At 35.9% G+C, this 16,892-nt stretch overlaps 1 protein-coding gene across 5 annotated transcripts in view; it reads right to left on the bottom strand.

The window, feature by feature from the left end:
- Nucleotides 1-16,892, bottom strand: part of FXR1 (FMR1 autosomal homolog 1) — an 816,075-nt gene that overhangs the window by 785,982 nt on the left and 13,201 nt on the right. For all 5 annotated transcript variants that reach the window (XM_086674796.1, XM_086674797.1, XM_086674798.1 and 2 more), the window contains exons 2-3: nt 9,966-10,018; nt 8,269-8,362 (exon numbers count right to left, since the gene is read on the bottom strand). In XM_086674796.1, coding sequence (XP_086530922.1) covers nt 8,269-8,362; nt 9,966-10,018 — 147 coding nt within the window. The remainder of the gene's footprint in view (nt 1-8,268; nt 8,363-9,965; nt 10,019-16,892) is intronic.

Below are 16,892 nucleotides of genomic sequence, written 5' to 3'. Positions count from 1 at the left end.
TACGAAATAAAAAGCTGAATTTGCTGGGGTGCGTGGATGGCTCAGTTGGATGAGTGTCTTCTGACTTCAGCTCAGGGCATGATCTCACTGCTCCTGAATTCAAGCCCTGCATCGGGTTCTGTGCTGACTGCTCAGAGCCTGGAGACTCCTTCAGATTCTGTGTCTCTATAGTTCTCTCTGCCTATCCCCCCTGCCTCTCCCCCGCGCGCTCTCTCGTGCTCTCTCTCTCAAGTAAATAAACATCAAAAAAAAGTTGAATTTGCTATCTTTTAAATGCTCATTAAAATCCTTAATGTTGACTTTCAGCATCCTTTTATTATTAACTTCTGTGAAATTATATGTGAAATGACTTAAAAAAAAATTGTTTTAATGGCCCACTGGACCCAAATGGAAGTGATGACCATTTTCCCCAAAACGCTGCAGATTACAAGAAAACCCTAAGAACCAGAAGGAAAGTGTCCATGCCAAGTACTATCTCAGAAAGGCAGTTCAGCTAAGCAGACTGGAGTATCTCTTGGTGATCTAGTGAATGGGTGCCTCAAAAGTTTGCTGACAAAAATAGGTCTTTAATCTACCTAATCCCCTTGTTCTAATTCTGTTTTCACCAAAACAATCTTCTAGGAATCTGGCTTCCTATTTGAGTTTACCTCCAAAAGACAGAATAAACCATTCTGAACTGCCTTGAGGCTTTATCTCTCATGAACATTAAAATGCTGGATTCCATTCTATACTTAACATCTACCTCTGTAAGCTTCTTTAGTAAGTTTACCGCTGAAAGACAAAGCCACTCAACTCACATAAACCCAACTAAATCCAAGTCCCTGAAGCTTGAATCAAGCAGTATGAATTTGGCTCCACCTGAGTGCAGTGGGTCAAATCACATTCTTTATAAAATGAAGAGTGTATTCCATACAATAAAAAAAATCACTTTATTGACCCAGCATTGTTATTGTGACCTACTATACTATGTCTCAGATGTTGACTACTATATTTATGACTACATCATTGGAGTAGAAGCACCTCATAGAAATTCCCTTTATTCAGACTTTAAATTTCCAAACTATTCCAAGGGAGCAAATCACACTCTCAAGCAATGGCCCTCATTGTTTTTAATATTCTCTTTCTTCAAATCCAAGGAAGATCTTTAAAAAAAAAAAAGGCAGATCAAAAAGCACCTGTGACAGACCTAAACACACAACAGTACTCAAGCTGAAAAAGTCCAGTTTCATGTAGTGGAGGATAGAATATGAAGACTCAAATTCCAAAAATCTATTTCAGGGTTCTTGCTACCAAACAACTCCAAGTCAAATCTTACTACAAAATGGTCTCCAAATTCTAGCACACTACCAAACTATTACTTAAATGGAATTCAGTCTGGATCCTAACGTAATCAACTGTTCATTCAAGATACTAACGTTCAACTATCCCTTTCAAAGTCACAACCAAATAAAACTATGAACACCAGAAATAAAGAATGTTTATTAATTTCACTGAATTATAAAGAAAATTTCTAAATAATATTAACCATTAAACTGAATATTTAATCACAGCAGCTGGTTTTATAACTGAGATGTATCTGTTGAGTACTATTCCTCTGTATCCGCTATCTCATTACAATCATAATCTATTATGAAAAAATGGAATATGTACATTAGAAAAACAAGCTTAACATCTAGAACACACTAATGTGACTTATCTACCTATACAATAGTATTTTCTCATCTGTGTATGTTGCTGATACTTTTAACAAATGAGTTTCTTAAGTCTTGGAAAATATCCATTTCCCACATAATAAAGATGAGTATGTTCACCTCTTCTTTAAGAAGCACATTTAAGAACACTTCCCAAGCACTAAGACTAACAACAGGGGCGCCTGGGTGGCGCAGTCGGTTAAGTGTCCGAATTCAGCCAGGTCACGATCTCGCGGTCCGTGAGTTCGAGCCCCGCGTCGGGCTCTGGGCTGATGGCTCAGAGCCTGGAGCCTGTTTCTGATTCTGTGTCTCCCTCTCTCTCTCTGCCCCTCCCCCGTTCATGCTCTGTCTCTCTCTGTCCCAAAAAAATGAATAAACGTTAAAAAAAAAAATTAAAAAAAAAAAAAAGACTAACAACAGACTTGGTATTATAAGAAAGACTACAAATAGGTAAAATTTTCAGACTGGTTCCAAGAATCAAACGGAGACATTTTTTAAAGGTACAACAGAGGGGTGCCTGGATGGCTCAGTCAGTTAACCTTCCGTTAAGTCAGTCCAACTTCAGCTCAGGTCATGATCTCACTGTTCATGGGATCAAGCCCCATGCTGGGCTCTGTGCTGACAGCTCAGAGCCTGGAGCCTGCTTCAGATTCTGTGTCTGTCTGTCTGTCTGTCTCTCTCTCTGTCCCTCCCTGGCTCTTGCTCTCTCTCCCAAAAATAAACATTAAAAAAATATTGTTTTAAATAAAGGTACAATGGAAACTACACATATCTTGCATCTTTTGTATAAGTCAAATACTTATTTTTTTAAATTGTTTTACATTTTTATTTATCTTTGAGAGGGAGAGAGAGAGAGAACGTGCACACATGCAAGAAAGGGGGGGGGGGGCAGAGAGAGAGGGAGAATCTGGAGCAGGCTCCACACTGTCAGAACAGAGCTTGATATAGGGCTTAAGCTCACAAACTGTGAGATCATGGCCTGAGCTGAAATCAAGAGTCAGATGCTTAACCAATTGAGACACATAGGCACCCCTAAAATACTGAATTTAAAAAATTTTAAGGTAAGGGAGTGTCCTATCTCAAAGTATTCTTATTACCTTTACCTACTTTCTCTCAAGGCCTCTATTCCAACATTTATTAAAGTATTAACAAAGCCTGACAATCTGCCATAAAATGAGAGAAAAGTCCTATGCTGCAAGAACAAAAATGTGCGAATTCTTATCTCAAACAAAAAGCATCACAATAAGAAAGAAAGAAAGAAAGAAAGAAAGAAAGAAAGAAAGAAAGAAAGAAAGAAAGAAAGAAAGAGAAACAAAGGTTTTTTTAATCACATATGTTAAACCCAAGAAGAAAACTTTAAAAACCTTGTAAAATGATACACTAGCCTCAGATGTCAGACTTTCTATGTAATGTGTTTGTGTGAGCTCACATATTAACTTACTGAACAAGGCAGGTATCTATAATAAAGACAAAACTTCACATGTAAAATCACCAGGGGAAAAACATTTTCTACTGCACTTCCAATATCTCACATTATATAGCCATCTTAAGAAATTCTAAAAAAAAAAAAATCTTTGTTTTCTCATTACCTCCAACTTCACAAGCTGAGCATTTTCTTAGCAATCTTAAGTTAGCAAAATCAAACAAGCAAACAATCACTTAATGAAAAATTTAATTGTATTAAATGCTGTAAGGATTTTAAAACCTATGTCACCGCTTCTTAAAAGTCAAAAAAGAAAGTGACAAAGAGGGCTTAAAAATAAAGCTTGGAATTGTAGACCTCTCAAAATCATCTTTCTATTATAAATCATATAGTGTTTTCTTGACAACACTGGACCAATGACATTAATTTACGTTCTCTAATTCCACGTCAGCCTCAGGTTGACTGGAAAGGTAAATCCTCAAGTAGCCTAACATTTTTATAACAGAAATATTTTAGAGTAAATCATATGAAATTGTCAATATTCAGCCATTCCTGACTGACAAGAATGAAAATTTCAGATGGCTGAACTTTAAACAAATGCCTGAAAAGCTCCACAAAAAGCTCTCTCCTGGATCATTTTTGTTCTAATTCATTACTGACAGCCAAATCAAAGTGATCTTTCCCTTCTGCAAAAAGGAAAGGTTCCCAAAGGTGCAAAAGAACAGGAGTTGCAAGTCTGGCACACAACTGACAACACCCTGTGAATACAGCATAATTAATATATTAGAGAATAACACTTAAGACAAAAACTGAAACTGGTTCTCAGCTTCCCAACCTTCAGGCTATACGACCCAGGAAAGATTTAATAAAGTATTCACAGCATTTAGAAGAGGCCCTAAAGAGACTGTTATGTCAAACTGAGATAATCTGTTTAAAAAACCAATTATTCATATATTACACATGTTAGTGCTATACCAGCATCAGCTATTATTACTGCTTTATGATATGTGACTAGCAGAAACAGTGGCTGATGATTTAAATATATCAATATACTAAAATATACTGTGTACTAAGTTAGAGAAGTTAGATTAAAAACCTAAACACTCCTTAATAAAAAAAAAAGAACAGACCATACCTGTAGAAATACTAAAAAATACTAAAAGTATCTTGAAGGCCACACCAAAAAAAATTGGCAGATTGGAATAAATTATAACTTTGTGGCAAAAGGCATTAAATACACTTTTTAACTGACTGGGAGAAAGTACAATATATAACACAAAAATGGGGGTATAGCTCAGGGGTAGAGCATTTGACTGCACATATACCACAAAAACCTACATAAAATACAAAAATGTTCTATTATCAAAATACATGGACAAAAAAACTCACACAATTCATAGAACAAAGGGCTAAAAGCCAATAAACTAATTTAAAAGAAGCTCCATATCACTAGTGATCAAAGAAATGAACACTCAAAAGACATCCCCTTCCTGTTATCAGGTTTATAAAACTTTACAATTAATAACAACCCAGCCGGCCAATCTATGAGGAAACAAACACCTTTATGTGTTAGCCAATGTGTAAGTGGTAAATCAAAAATGCATTTTGATTTTTTTTTTCAACGTTTATTTATTTTTGGGACAGAGAGAGAGCATGAACGGGGGAGGGGCAGAGAGACAGGGAGATACAGAATTAGAAGCAGGCTCCAGGCTCTGAGCCATCAGCCCAGAGCCCGACGCGGGGCTCGAACTCACGGACCGCGAGATCGTGACCTGGCTGAAGTTGGACACTTAACCGACTGCGCCACCCAGGCGCCCCCAAAAATGCATTTTGGAAGACAAAATTGGTACATTTTGGTACCATCAAAATTTGAAATATACATGCCTCCAATTTAGCAATTTCAGTGTCTTCTAATTATGATACACCTATCTTAATAAATATGATGGGGTTCTTATAAAGAATGAGGTAAATCTGTATATGCAGACATGAAAAGATCCAATTATATCCTAACTGAACACAGAAATCACAAATATAATGTATTCCCAATTTCTGTAACTTAAAAGAAAACATTATTTATAAATGCAAATAAAAAAGCTGAAGAGAAACACAACTCTGGTAAATGATAATTAAGATATGGTGAACAGACAAGCACACCCACACTAAGAGGGAAGGTCTGCTTTTCACTTTATATAATTCTGTATCATTTCATTTCTTATATTACACTTTACTTAAATTTAAATTAAAAATAGAACTATCTTACAACCTACTAATCACACCACTGGGTATTTACCTAAAAAATACAAAAACACCAATTTGAAGGGATACATGCACCCTTATGTTGACTGCAGCATTATTTACAATAGTCAAACTATGGAAGCATCAAAATGTACATCAAACCAAATGTGCATCAACTGATGAATAAAGAAGACGTAGTACACACACACAGAACATATACAATGAATACAATTCAGCCACAAAAAGAATGAAATCTTGCCATATACAGTGACATGGACGAAGGTAAAGGGTATAACATTAAGCAAAATAAGCCAGTCAGAGAAAGACAAATGCCATATCATTTCACTCATATGTGGAATAAAACAAAAGAAAGAAAAAAAAAGGAGGATAAACCAAAATACAAATTCTTATAGAGAACAGATGGTTACCAGAGGGGATGGGTGAAATAGGTGAAAGGAATAAAGAGTACACTCATCTTGATGAGCACCAAGTAATACATGGAACTATTCAATCACTATATTGTACACCTAAACTAATGTAACACTGTATGTTAACTACACTAAAATTAAAATTTTTTTAATTAAAAATTAAAAAAAAACAGTGGAGTTTTCAAAAAATTGGTTCAAAATATAAAGCACCAATAACCACAATTCCTAAACATTCCAGGTCATGTAGACAGATTCCTAACTAATGATAGCAAAAACAAAAGGGGGGGGGGGGGGGAGCCAACAAATCCATTGGTAGAATATCAATTTTAACTTTACATAAATTTTCGAATTTTTCAAAAGTGGAAAAAATGACAAGAACATCTTAATTTCAGATAATGAGTCTCACAATTTAAGGAGCAAATTTCACCAACTGAACCATAAAACACAATGTGAAATAAAATACTCTGCAATCATCAATTTCCAATTCATTCCATCTCTTACACCAGTATTTTGTATACTGGTGGGGAGGCAAGCCAAAAAGACGTCCAGGAACTGGATAGGAACTTTTAAGTCTGAGACAGGGAAAAGCGCAATGTAACATTGTGAGCACACCACCAAGTTTTTCCTTAAATCTGAGCCTTTACACTATCAATGAGTATCTGACCAACAATTTAAAACGTATGAAAAGCACTAATCTCAGAATCAACCACCACATTCCTAATTCTAGAACATTTCGAAAAATGAAGTCATTCCTTGCTTTTCCTAATTACCAGAATTCCAGAAGGAAGAACTTCTAAAACAGAAATAAAATTTGAAAACTGAAAATAAATCAAGCTCTTTTACCATCCCTAATTAGGGATGGATAATTAGGAAAGGATACAGTATTGAGAAAAACATTTTTTCACTGAAGTCCAAGCGAACAGGTACAGTAGTAATTAGCAGCATCACCACTACCAGTTCATAGTACTACCCACCAGTAACCTACTTCACATTCCTTAATTTTTAGCAATCACTTTGCCACTTTGTTTCCCTGTGTCTTCCCATACCATCTATGACGTTTCCCTAAAGGACACAAATACACACACCAAGACTACAGTTACAGATCTCCTTATAAAAAAGTTCTTAGTACCCACTTTTGGTGGAAGTGAACTATAAAAGAAAAGAGTAAAGTAAAACCTATACCATTATACCATTAGGGAGCAGGCTCATGGTGCCCAGACACAATTAAGTTACAAAATGCCTTGATTTACCAAAAACAAGAGTGCCCCCACAAATTTAGAGCAAGTAATTAAAATCTAGGCTGAAGATTAGAATGGAAATGCTTTCAGGCTGTCAGGAGTGCCATAATTCTTTGGTTTCCTGATATATAACACCTACAGTTAATGGGAACTCAAAATTTACCATTAAAAATTACAGGAAAAAAAGGCAAATAACTAAATGAATTCATGTGCAAAGTGCTCAGACCATTGTCTGGCACAGAGTAGGTACTGGTAAGTGCTTATAGAAACATTTAGACAGCTATTTCATCTGTATAGGTTCTCCTATACCTCTGGTTTCCCCACCCCCGCCCTACATAAACTAGATACAAAGGAAACCTGAAAATTCTTTCAGTATTATCAAACCAACTCCCTGTGAGAAATATATTCAGCGTATTAGAGCACTTGAAGGAATTATGTCAATTTCTTGAAAATCACAAATTTCTATCTCCAACAAATTCATAACACCTCTATTTGACAAGTATTTCCAAGTTTCATTTTACATAACATCAGGCATATTAACCAACACTAACATACTTAAGACAGACATCTAAAATCTACTAAGTGTAAAAAAAAAAAAAAAAAGGTATATACAAAGAAGCAATACTATATGATCCCACTTTTATTTTTAAGAATAGGTGAGAACGAGCCTGGGAATGACAAAAATGGTTAACGGCAGTTTTGTTCTCTCAGCAGCAATTCCTGTTTAGTCCTTTGTGTTTTTCTGTACTTTTAAAATTTAAAATTTTCTGGACATTTCTAAAATATTCAACAAGGCAATATGCTAAATACAAAATTTCACAGTTACGTTATCAACGATATTAACGTTCACCATATTAAAGGATACCTATTACAAAGACACTAAAAAAAAGCACAAGAGAATTTTCAAGTAATTAGCAAAAGAAGGAAAACAGCAACCAACACCACACAGTTGTGTCAGATTTTATACAAACCAATACAAATGTACTACCATGTTTAATTCCCAAATTATTTTCATTTTAGTGGTAAAAAAAAAATTAATCAAGGCCACAAAGGTAAAAATGGTAAAGCTGAGACAATGAATCCCTGTTCCGGTTCCAAAACTCAAGCACTACTATATTACACAGCCAATTAACAATACAAAGAATAGAGACGAGGAATTATATTTATTCTCTATCAGCTAAAGAGACTTTCCTACAAGGATATTTAAAACAAAACAAAAAAAAATCACAAGAAAATAAACTTAAAATACGTACCTCTACTTCGTCTCCTTCACTAATTTCTTTTTTTATATCAGGCGGTGGTGGTAATCTAACTTCATTAAATGGAACCTGGCGTTCTGGCTGCCAGCTGAAGGATCAGAAAAATAATTAACAATTTTAGAATAGGTTATTCTATAAGCCCCTAATATGGAAACTATACAGTCTATGCTTAGAGGTGTATATTTTTCAAGTTAATCATTTAGCTTTCCCTAAGGAAAAACAAGCTTCGTTCATATTATTTTTCCAAGTAATGAGTTTGTTGAGGTAAAACAGACTTTGCAAGACTGTTGATGAAGTTTCTAAATTAACATTAATAGTAATTATGTATCACCATCCAAATTACTCATCCTAAGGGAATACATACGTTATCCTAAAAATGAAACAGGCTAAGTTCATAGTAGTAATTTAGACTCAAAATAATGTCACATCTACACTGCTGCCAATAAACGGCAGTGCAATCAATTTCTCTCAATTTTACAAGTAAATGATCTATCAAGGAACAGAATTTCAGAGATTATAAAATATTAGCTGCATAATGTGTACATGTTCACAGAAACACAGAAAATTACTCAATTATTTGTCATGCCTGAATTATAAAAGATTTTCTTACACAGAATTTATGTTTTCTGCAGTGAATTCATACAACAATCTTAAAACCTGGGAAAAGTTTACTTTCAATCTTTGTAGCAAATACTGTATTAGAACAAATTTAGGAGCTGCCTGGGTGGCTCAATCCGTTAAGTGTCTGAGTCTTGATTTGGGCTCAGGTCATGATCTCACAGTTCATCAGATCAACCCCCAGGCTGAGGGAGTGGAGCCTGCTTGGGATTCTCACTTTCCCCTCTCTCTCTGCCCCTCTGACTTGCACACACGCACGTGTGCTCTCTCAAACTAAAAATTTAGCTGTTGCTTAACTCACATTTTTTGTGTGGATATTCCTACTCTAAGTTCTAATAGGTCATTCATATGCCTGGGAGGTACATCAGCACATGAATTCCTAAAGCTTCCAGGTGCAAATGCTGTGCAAAACATCAGGAGATAAGGAATATTTTTGAGTGCTTTTTCACCATTACAGTCTAAATGGCAGCTGCTAAAGGCAGAATCATTCCAACACTTGTTTCTACATGACAACAGCTGCTGGGCAGCTACCTTTTAAAAAGTGGAAGTTGAAGATTTCTTTTCTGACCTTTAATTATACAATGCTCCTTTATAGCTCTTCCTAACCAAGTTTTAAAACTTCATGACCTAGATCTTACAACAGTTATAAAACTGATTATTACTCCTTATTAATATCCAGCTTAAATTAAAAGCAGCCCAATACTCAACTCTGACTACCAGTAGCCATGTGAAAGGCCTTCTACATCATTTCAACATTCTTGGATTTTAAGAATTAAGCATTGCATAATCCCATTTGTGCCACCTATTTTTACAAAAAATACGGATTCCTGTTCACCTGTTTTGGAAAAAAAAAGAAAGTCATGAAAAAGTGACAAGTACATTGTGGGCAGAAAAATGGTGAAAAGTCACCAAAACTAGAATTACTTGAACTGATTATGATCAAACAACCAAAGATCCCCACCCAAGAGCAAAATCACTTTCACCGGCAACAGGAATATCCAAAAGCAAACACCAGTTTAGCACAACCAATCGTTAAAATCAAGGTCTGTATCGATTTAAAAAAAATAACTTACTTGTTCTCAAAAACAACTGTGAGGGAGTCTTCATGAACATCTTTGATAAATCCCTGTGAAAAACAAAAACATTATCAAAAGCATATCAATATTCAATCAAAGGTTATACTGGGGTGCCTTGCTGGCTCTGTCAGTAGAGCATGTGACTCTTGATCTCAGGGTCATGAGTTCAAGCCCCATTTGGGGCACAGAATGGAATTATGAGAATTTAAAACATTTAATAGTCACCATAGTACTTGGTGAAATTATGATTATAAATATTAAATTATAATCATCTGTTAGTAAAAAGCATGACTTCATTCTGAATATTAATCTCCCATTAATTTAATCTCATTTTTTCCTAACTTCCCATCTTCCTTCACTTAAAAAAAAAAAACGGGGGGCTACAGTAAATACATTGTCGCAAAACCATTTTGGGATGAATATAAAGATTCTCAATAAAAATCAGGGGTCATTTTCTAGTTGAGTATTTTTAATCTATCGTCATCTGACTGATGCAACTGAAAGAAACTGTCCGAGGACATTCAAGAAAGCAAAGGACTTAGGTGTAGAATAATGGTTCAAGCGCTTGCTCCACGACTGTACACCTTGGGAAAGCAGTCCTTGGCACTTGTATGATTACAACTGACATTAAATGATACTTTATATTACTGTCACACAGAACTGCAAAGTTCTCAGCCTTAGTCAAATGCTTACACACACACTTTGAACCACAAGATATTCAGTAAATAATTTTCTAAAACATTTTTATCACACTAAACGCCATAATGTCCACTAAAAACTAGCTAAATAAAGAACACACTTGCAGTACCTGCTTAAAACAAAGCAGGAATGAACATATCCTGTTGACCTCATCTTCCTCCCAAAGTCCATTAAATAGTACTAAAGGAATTTTAAGGCGTAAACTGACACAAGAATAAAGACAATAAAGAGAAAACATTACAACAAAACTTTAGAATTTTACAAAACAGAAGAGGAAATGTCAGTTATTTAAAATCAAACCAACAATTACTAACATTGAATACTTACTACATCAGACATAATTCTAAGCAAATTAGCAAACCCAACACTGAAACAAACTGGCAGTGGAAAAACCGAAAAGCAAGAAGATCAGTACTACAGAAAACTTTTGGAACTACAGACAGAAATACTTAAAAAAGGAGAGAGTAACAGATGTGGCTTAATACAAAAACATTTTCCTTAATAATGCAGACTCACCAATCACAGAATGTAGGTAACTAATAAATCTAAGGTCAGTGCACTCTTCTCACGTTTGCTACTCAATTAACTGCATCATTTTGTATTTGGCCCTGATTCTCACTCCAGCTTCAAACGTCTATTACCTGCTTTGTTTGTGTACTTTGGGACATTTCAATGCAAATATCCTCATGAGGCCTAAAATTCAGAATACATTCCTTTTAAGAGTGTTATAGAAGCTCCAGCCATGCAATTCTGGAGATCTTTTTATTCCTTTCTTCCTCAAAGTTAAAAATTAAGAGCTAGGGGCGCCTGGGCGGCTCAGTCGATTAAGCATCGACTTTGGCTCAGGTCACGATCTCACAGTCTGAGTTCAAGCCCCACATCGGGTTCTGTGATGACAACTCAGAGCCTGGAGCCTGCTTCAGATTCTGTCTCCCTCTCTCTGCCCCTCCCCTGCTCACGCTCTGTCTCTCTCTCTCTCTCAAAAATAAATATACATACATACATACATAAATAAATAAATATTAAGAGCTAACATTCCACTTCTGATTATATGACCATGCTATAATGACAGCCTAGCCAGTTTCTTTATTTCTAGTAGGTTCAGCCACACATCCACTTTCAGCAATAATTTTGGTCATCACTTTCATAGTTACATCACCAACAAATCTCTTTATTAATATCCATAACATCTGTAAGGAATACTTCAGAAACTGAAAATTTCCAAGTTCACGAATATGACAATAAAACACATCTTGCCATCAGAAATGAGTCATATTTCCAACTTTCACTAGTTTTCTAGTCCTTCACAAACCACTTTCAGAGTCTAGAATGTTTCACTAAGTAACCCTTAAGATTTCTGTATAGTTTACACAGTGAATTCGTTCAAATAAGAACTTCAAGCCACTGGGGAAATTCTACCCTTCGTTACAGTAAAAATCTTTTTTTATCCTATCTAAAATTCAATGCTTATTCATCTCTTTCCAGCCCCATCCCCTTTACTTCCATCACCAACACCAGCTTTATTTGGATGCACATTTTCCACAAACTTTAAGAGAAAATACAACTCTAGACACCTATTCTAATTACTTAATACCCCTCAATCATGAGATTAAGCAGATTAAGAATTGGACACCCAGGAGGTACCTGGGTGGCTCAGTCAGTTACATCCTACTCTGGATTTCAGTTCAGGTCACTGATCGGCTCAGGTCACTGATCTCCTGTTTATGAGATTGAGCCCCAAGTCTGGCAAGGAGCCTGCTTGGGATTCTCTCTCTCCCTCTTTCTGTCCCTCCCCTACTGGCTCTCTTTCACTCAAAATAAACCGGTTAAAAAAAAAAAAAATTTAAAACCCAGTTCTTAAAATGTATTTGGGCTGTGATGAACAGTTAGGAAACATGTTCTAATCCCCAAACTCTAGATTCTAAGGATAAGGTACCTCTAATGGCCAGATCTCTATGAAACTTTGTCCATTTAATTCAGGACTCAGTCCACACTCCTGAAATTATTTCTGTACATTCAAAGTCACCAGAATGATGATGCTAGGTCCCTATACACTCAAGACCCAAAATGGCAGGGTTGGGTCTTTGCCAAAATCTTGGGAGTCAGGGGACACTGAATTACAAAGGTCACATTTCTCTGCACAAAGCAGTAGGGGGCTTTATGACTAAGTCTTCACAACTTCTGTCCACCTTGTATTCTAGTCCAAACTTTGGGGATTTGTTTCTCTCTTCCTGTTCACTATTCATCTGGCCCAGGACCCATATTTCTCAGAACAAAACCTTTGAGATTTCTTTCTTTTCTTCCCATAGATATGCAAACATGGAAGATTCATCATTACAAAATGGTCTCTTTATATGATTATATGTAACACTATTAACTGTAATTTAAAATAGCATTAATAAGCAACAAGGCAGTATACCACATCTAAAATGTGATGAAGTATCTTTAGGGGCACTTGGGTGGCTCAGTCGGTTAACCATCCAACTCTTGATTTCAGCTCAGGTCATGATCTGTTTTTGAATTCGAAGCCTATTTCAGGACACCGTCAGCGCAGAGCCTGCCTGGGATTCTCTCTGCCCTTCCCTTGTTCATGCTTGCTCACTCTCTCACTCTCAAAATAAACTTAAAAAAAAAAAAAAACTTAAAAAAATTAAAAACATATATGTATCTTTAAAATGCTATCCCCAACAAAACAACAAATAGAACATTACATAGTAAAACAACAAATAGAACATTACACAGTAAAAACCTAAGAATGTCATGAACCATGTATAAAATTGAGATAAGGGACACGATGAACAGCAAGAATCCCTGGGCTATAGAACTGCCTGAAGTGATTTTTCAAAAGTATTTTCAAAAGTATTTTTCAAAAATAAATTTTTCTTTAAATTTCAACAATTCAAGCATTAGATAAAGCAAAAAGCAGCTGGAAAATAAAACAGACAAAAAAAATTCTAATAGCAGTAGCAATGAAAAAACATAATCTTAGGTATGCCTCCACAGTTAAAACAACATAAATGTACAGGACCTATGTACAGAAATTTGAAATTCAACTAATGAACATAACTAGAATACTCAGGAAAATGTAAATCCTATCACATTCTTTGATAGGAGATCTTGATATTGTAAAATTTTCAATATGCCCTTCTATGAGACCCCACTAAAATACTGAGTGATGATTCCATTGGGGGAAAAGGGGCTAATATTAATAAAATTACACCAAAGTCTGTTTAAAAAAAAGAAAGAAAGGAAACACTCAAAAAGGAAACTTAAGTGGGAGTAGGAAGTAAAGATAACACACTATCCCAATCAAATATTTTAAGTTTTAAGTAATCACTACACCCAACGTGGGGCTCAAACTCACGACCAAGATCAAAAGTCAGATGTTCTGTGGACTCAGCCAGCCAGGCACCCCTATGCCTACCAAATAGTAAAGCTTATTTTAAAGCTACAATAACCAAGACAAAAGAAAACACATTTTAAAGGAAAACAGATTCCAGAAACAGGTCCAAGTCACTTAGGAAATTACAAATAGAGGGAGGAATGGATTGTTTTTAAATGGTACTGGGACACCTGGATAATTATTGGAAAAAAAATGAAATTGATGTTTTCACCAAAAATAGAATTAATGGATGAAAGACTCAAAGTGTTTTTTAAATCAATAAAGATCCCAAACCACAAGTTACTTTTAACTTCAGAGTAAGGAAGGCCTTTCTAACCAAATGAACAAAACCCAAAAGCCACAAAAAGTTTGACAAGTTTACAATACCTAAAAGCTAAAATAGGTAAACAATCATCACATGAAAAGAGTAGAAGAGGATGGAACACAGCAGAGTTAAATTCCCAATTTATAAGTGTCAAGTGAGCTAAAAGCTGAACAAAGCTAATAAGCAAAAGTAACAATGGGTATGAACTATATGAAGGGGTAATCACAGAAAAAGTTGTAATTTCAATATACAAATCCTCTTTAAAATCTTATGTTTACTGTCAATTCCTATGAACTTCCCTTTTCTTTCTATCTTGCAGATCCTTCCTTATCAGAATATAAACAGTAACCTCTTTTTAAATATTTGCATAATGTATTTAGCAATTTTGAGGCGAGAGCTTAAATTGTCTGCGGAAAGAACAAGGTGCACAGAATTATCTACCTAAAAGGCAGAAAACACTACAGCTGAAAAACAGTTTTCAACTTGATGAAGGTAGTCATGGGAGGGTGTAGGGGGTGAATCCTACTGATTAAACAGAAAAAAACATGGTATGAATTACTTCAGGAATGGGAAGAATGAGATTATAAATATAGTCAAATATCAGGACAGATGAATCAGGGACCCTGTCTGTGGAAAAGTTAACTAATAATCCTGAAGATAAAATTTCTACCAGGGCGCCTAACTGGCTCAGTAGTAGAGCACACCTGGACCTTGGAACCTTGAGTTCAAGCCACACGTTGGGCGTAAAGTTTACCTAAAAAAAAAAAATGTATTTTTCTTTTATAGCCCTTCCAGATCCTTCATTTTTGCAAAAGGGAAGCTGAAACCACATGCACACAGCCCCCAAATTCACTCCATAGGAGGCTGTAAATGCTGAATTTAAAAACTCATCTTCTAGGGGCAACTGGATGGCTCCACATCAGGTTCGTTACTGTCAGTCTGTTAGCACAGAGCCCGCTTTAGATCCTCTGGCTCCTGTCTCTGTGCCCCCCCCCCCCCCCCACTGGGGCTCTCCCAAAATTAAAATTTTTTTAATTCTGTATTTCTGGATGCCTTTTCCAATGTGTTAAAACATCACAGCTGATGGCTTAATTATAAGCAAATTTGTGACAAAATACTGTATTTCTAAAAATTAAGTGGATTAAAAAATTATATATTAAAGGCACTGGGCTCAGTTTCTTAGATCCTTTGTTTCCTCTGTGCTAACTCTCCATTTCCCCAGCTACATCAGTAAAAGTTACTGCTGTGCATAAATAGAATTATGAAAACAAAACCCATGAGAAAGGAAAAGTTGACAACATATAAAAATTCACCTCAGGTCTTCTTCTGCCACCACCACCCCCAAAAACTACCCCATGGATTTGATGATCACTTGTTATCCCTTGATCAATTACCTACTTATTTACTGATTGTCTGGCCCCAGTCTACCTTCCTAGCTCTTCACTTCTAATTTAATCTTTCTGAAATCAGGATACATCTTAAAATTGATGGCATCTTAAGAGAACAGCAGATAGCCACATGGCAGCCAGGATATAAATGTCACTGAACACCCTCAAACTCGGTTTGCCTGCAATTTTCTGTGGCACTTGACTGCAACCTCTTGGCATTTCATTCAGCAAACCAACAAAAGCAAGAATAAAGGTTTCTTACCAGAAGGTACTTCTGTTGACACCTTCTGATAAAATCAAGAAAACACCAGCACCAAAACTTACAGAGTGGACGAAAATTCTTGCAAGAAAATCCTGGAGTTAATACAGGAGAGTTCTTTTTAAAGTATGCTTGCAACATCAATGCTCTCTTTGGCACTGAGGAAGATACTGTAAGTAGAAACACAACCACCTGAATGTGAAGATACTTTAACCAATTTAATTTGCTTACTCCTTCCATTTTATGCATTCAAATGTTGAAGAAACCCTTCAGGAGCCCCTGGCCCACTCAGTCTTGAGCATGCAACTCTTTCGGGGTTGTAAATTTGAGCTCCACGTTGAGTGCAGAGATTACTTAAAAAATAAAATACTGAAAAATAAATAAAGGGGTGCCTGGTGGCTCAGTTAAGTGTCCCCAACTCTTGATTTCAGCTCAGTTCATGATCTCACGCTTCATGAGTTCAAGCCATGCACAGGGCTCTACACTGACAGTGCAGAGCCTGCTTGGAATTCTCTGCCTCTCCCCCACTCTCTCAAAATAAATAAACTTTAATAAATAATCTTTCAATAAACATCAACATCCACTAAGATTAACTGGCAATATTTCTTAATGCCACTTAGAACTGATACCACTTTAGATACAATGAAATTGTACATATCTCCCACGAACTTACCAAATCTGTGTACAGAAAAGGAACCTATTCCTTGGACTCTAAACCCCAATTTCAACTGTACAGGTCATCTCTGCTGCTAGCTCACTCTCCTACCTCAAACCAACATGTCAACAATCAGAATCATCTCTTGTCCTGCTCTGCACTCTACATGTTATGATCCATTTTACAAGGGTAAAAATAAGGCAACTGAATATAGCA

Source organism: Puma concolor, chromosome C2 (genome assembly GCF_028749965.1).
Source record: "Puma concolor isolate L17-30 chromosome C2, mPumCon1.1.hap2, whole genome shotgun sequence".
Taxonomy (NCBI): domain Eukaryota; kingdom Metazoa; phylum Chordata; class Mammalia; order Carnivora; family Felidae; genus Puma; species Puma concolor.
Note: the sequence above shows the minus strand (reverse complement) of the source record. Positions and strands in the feature narration are given on the sequence as shown.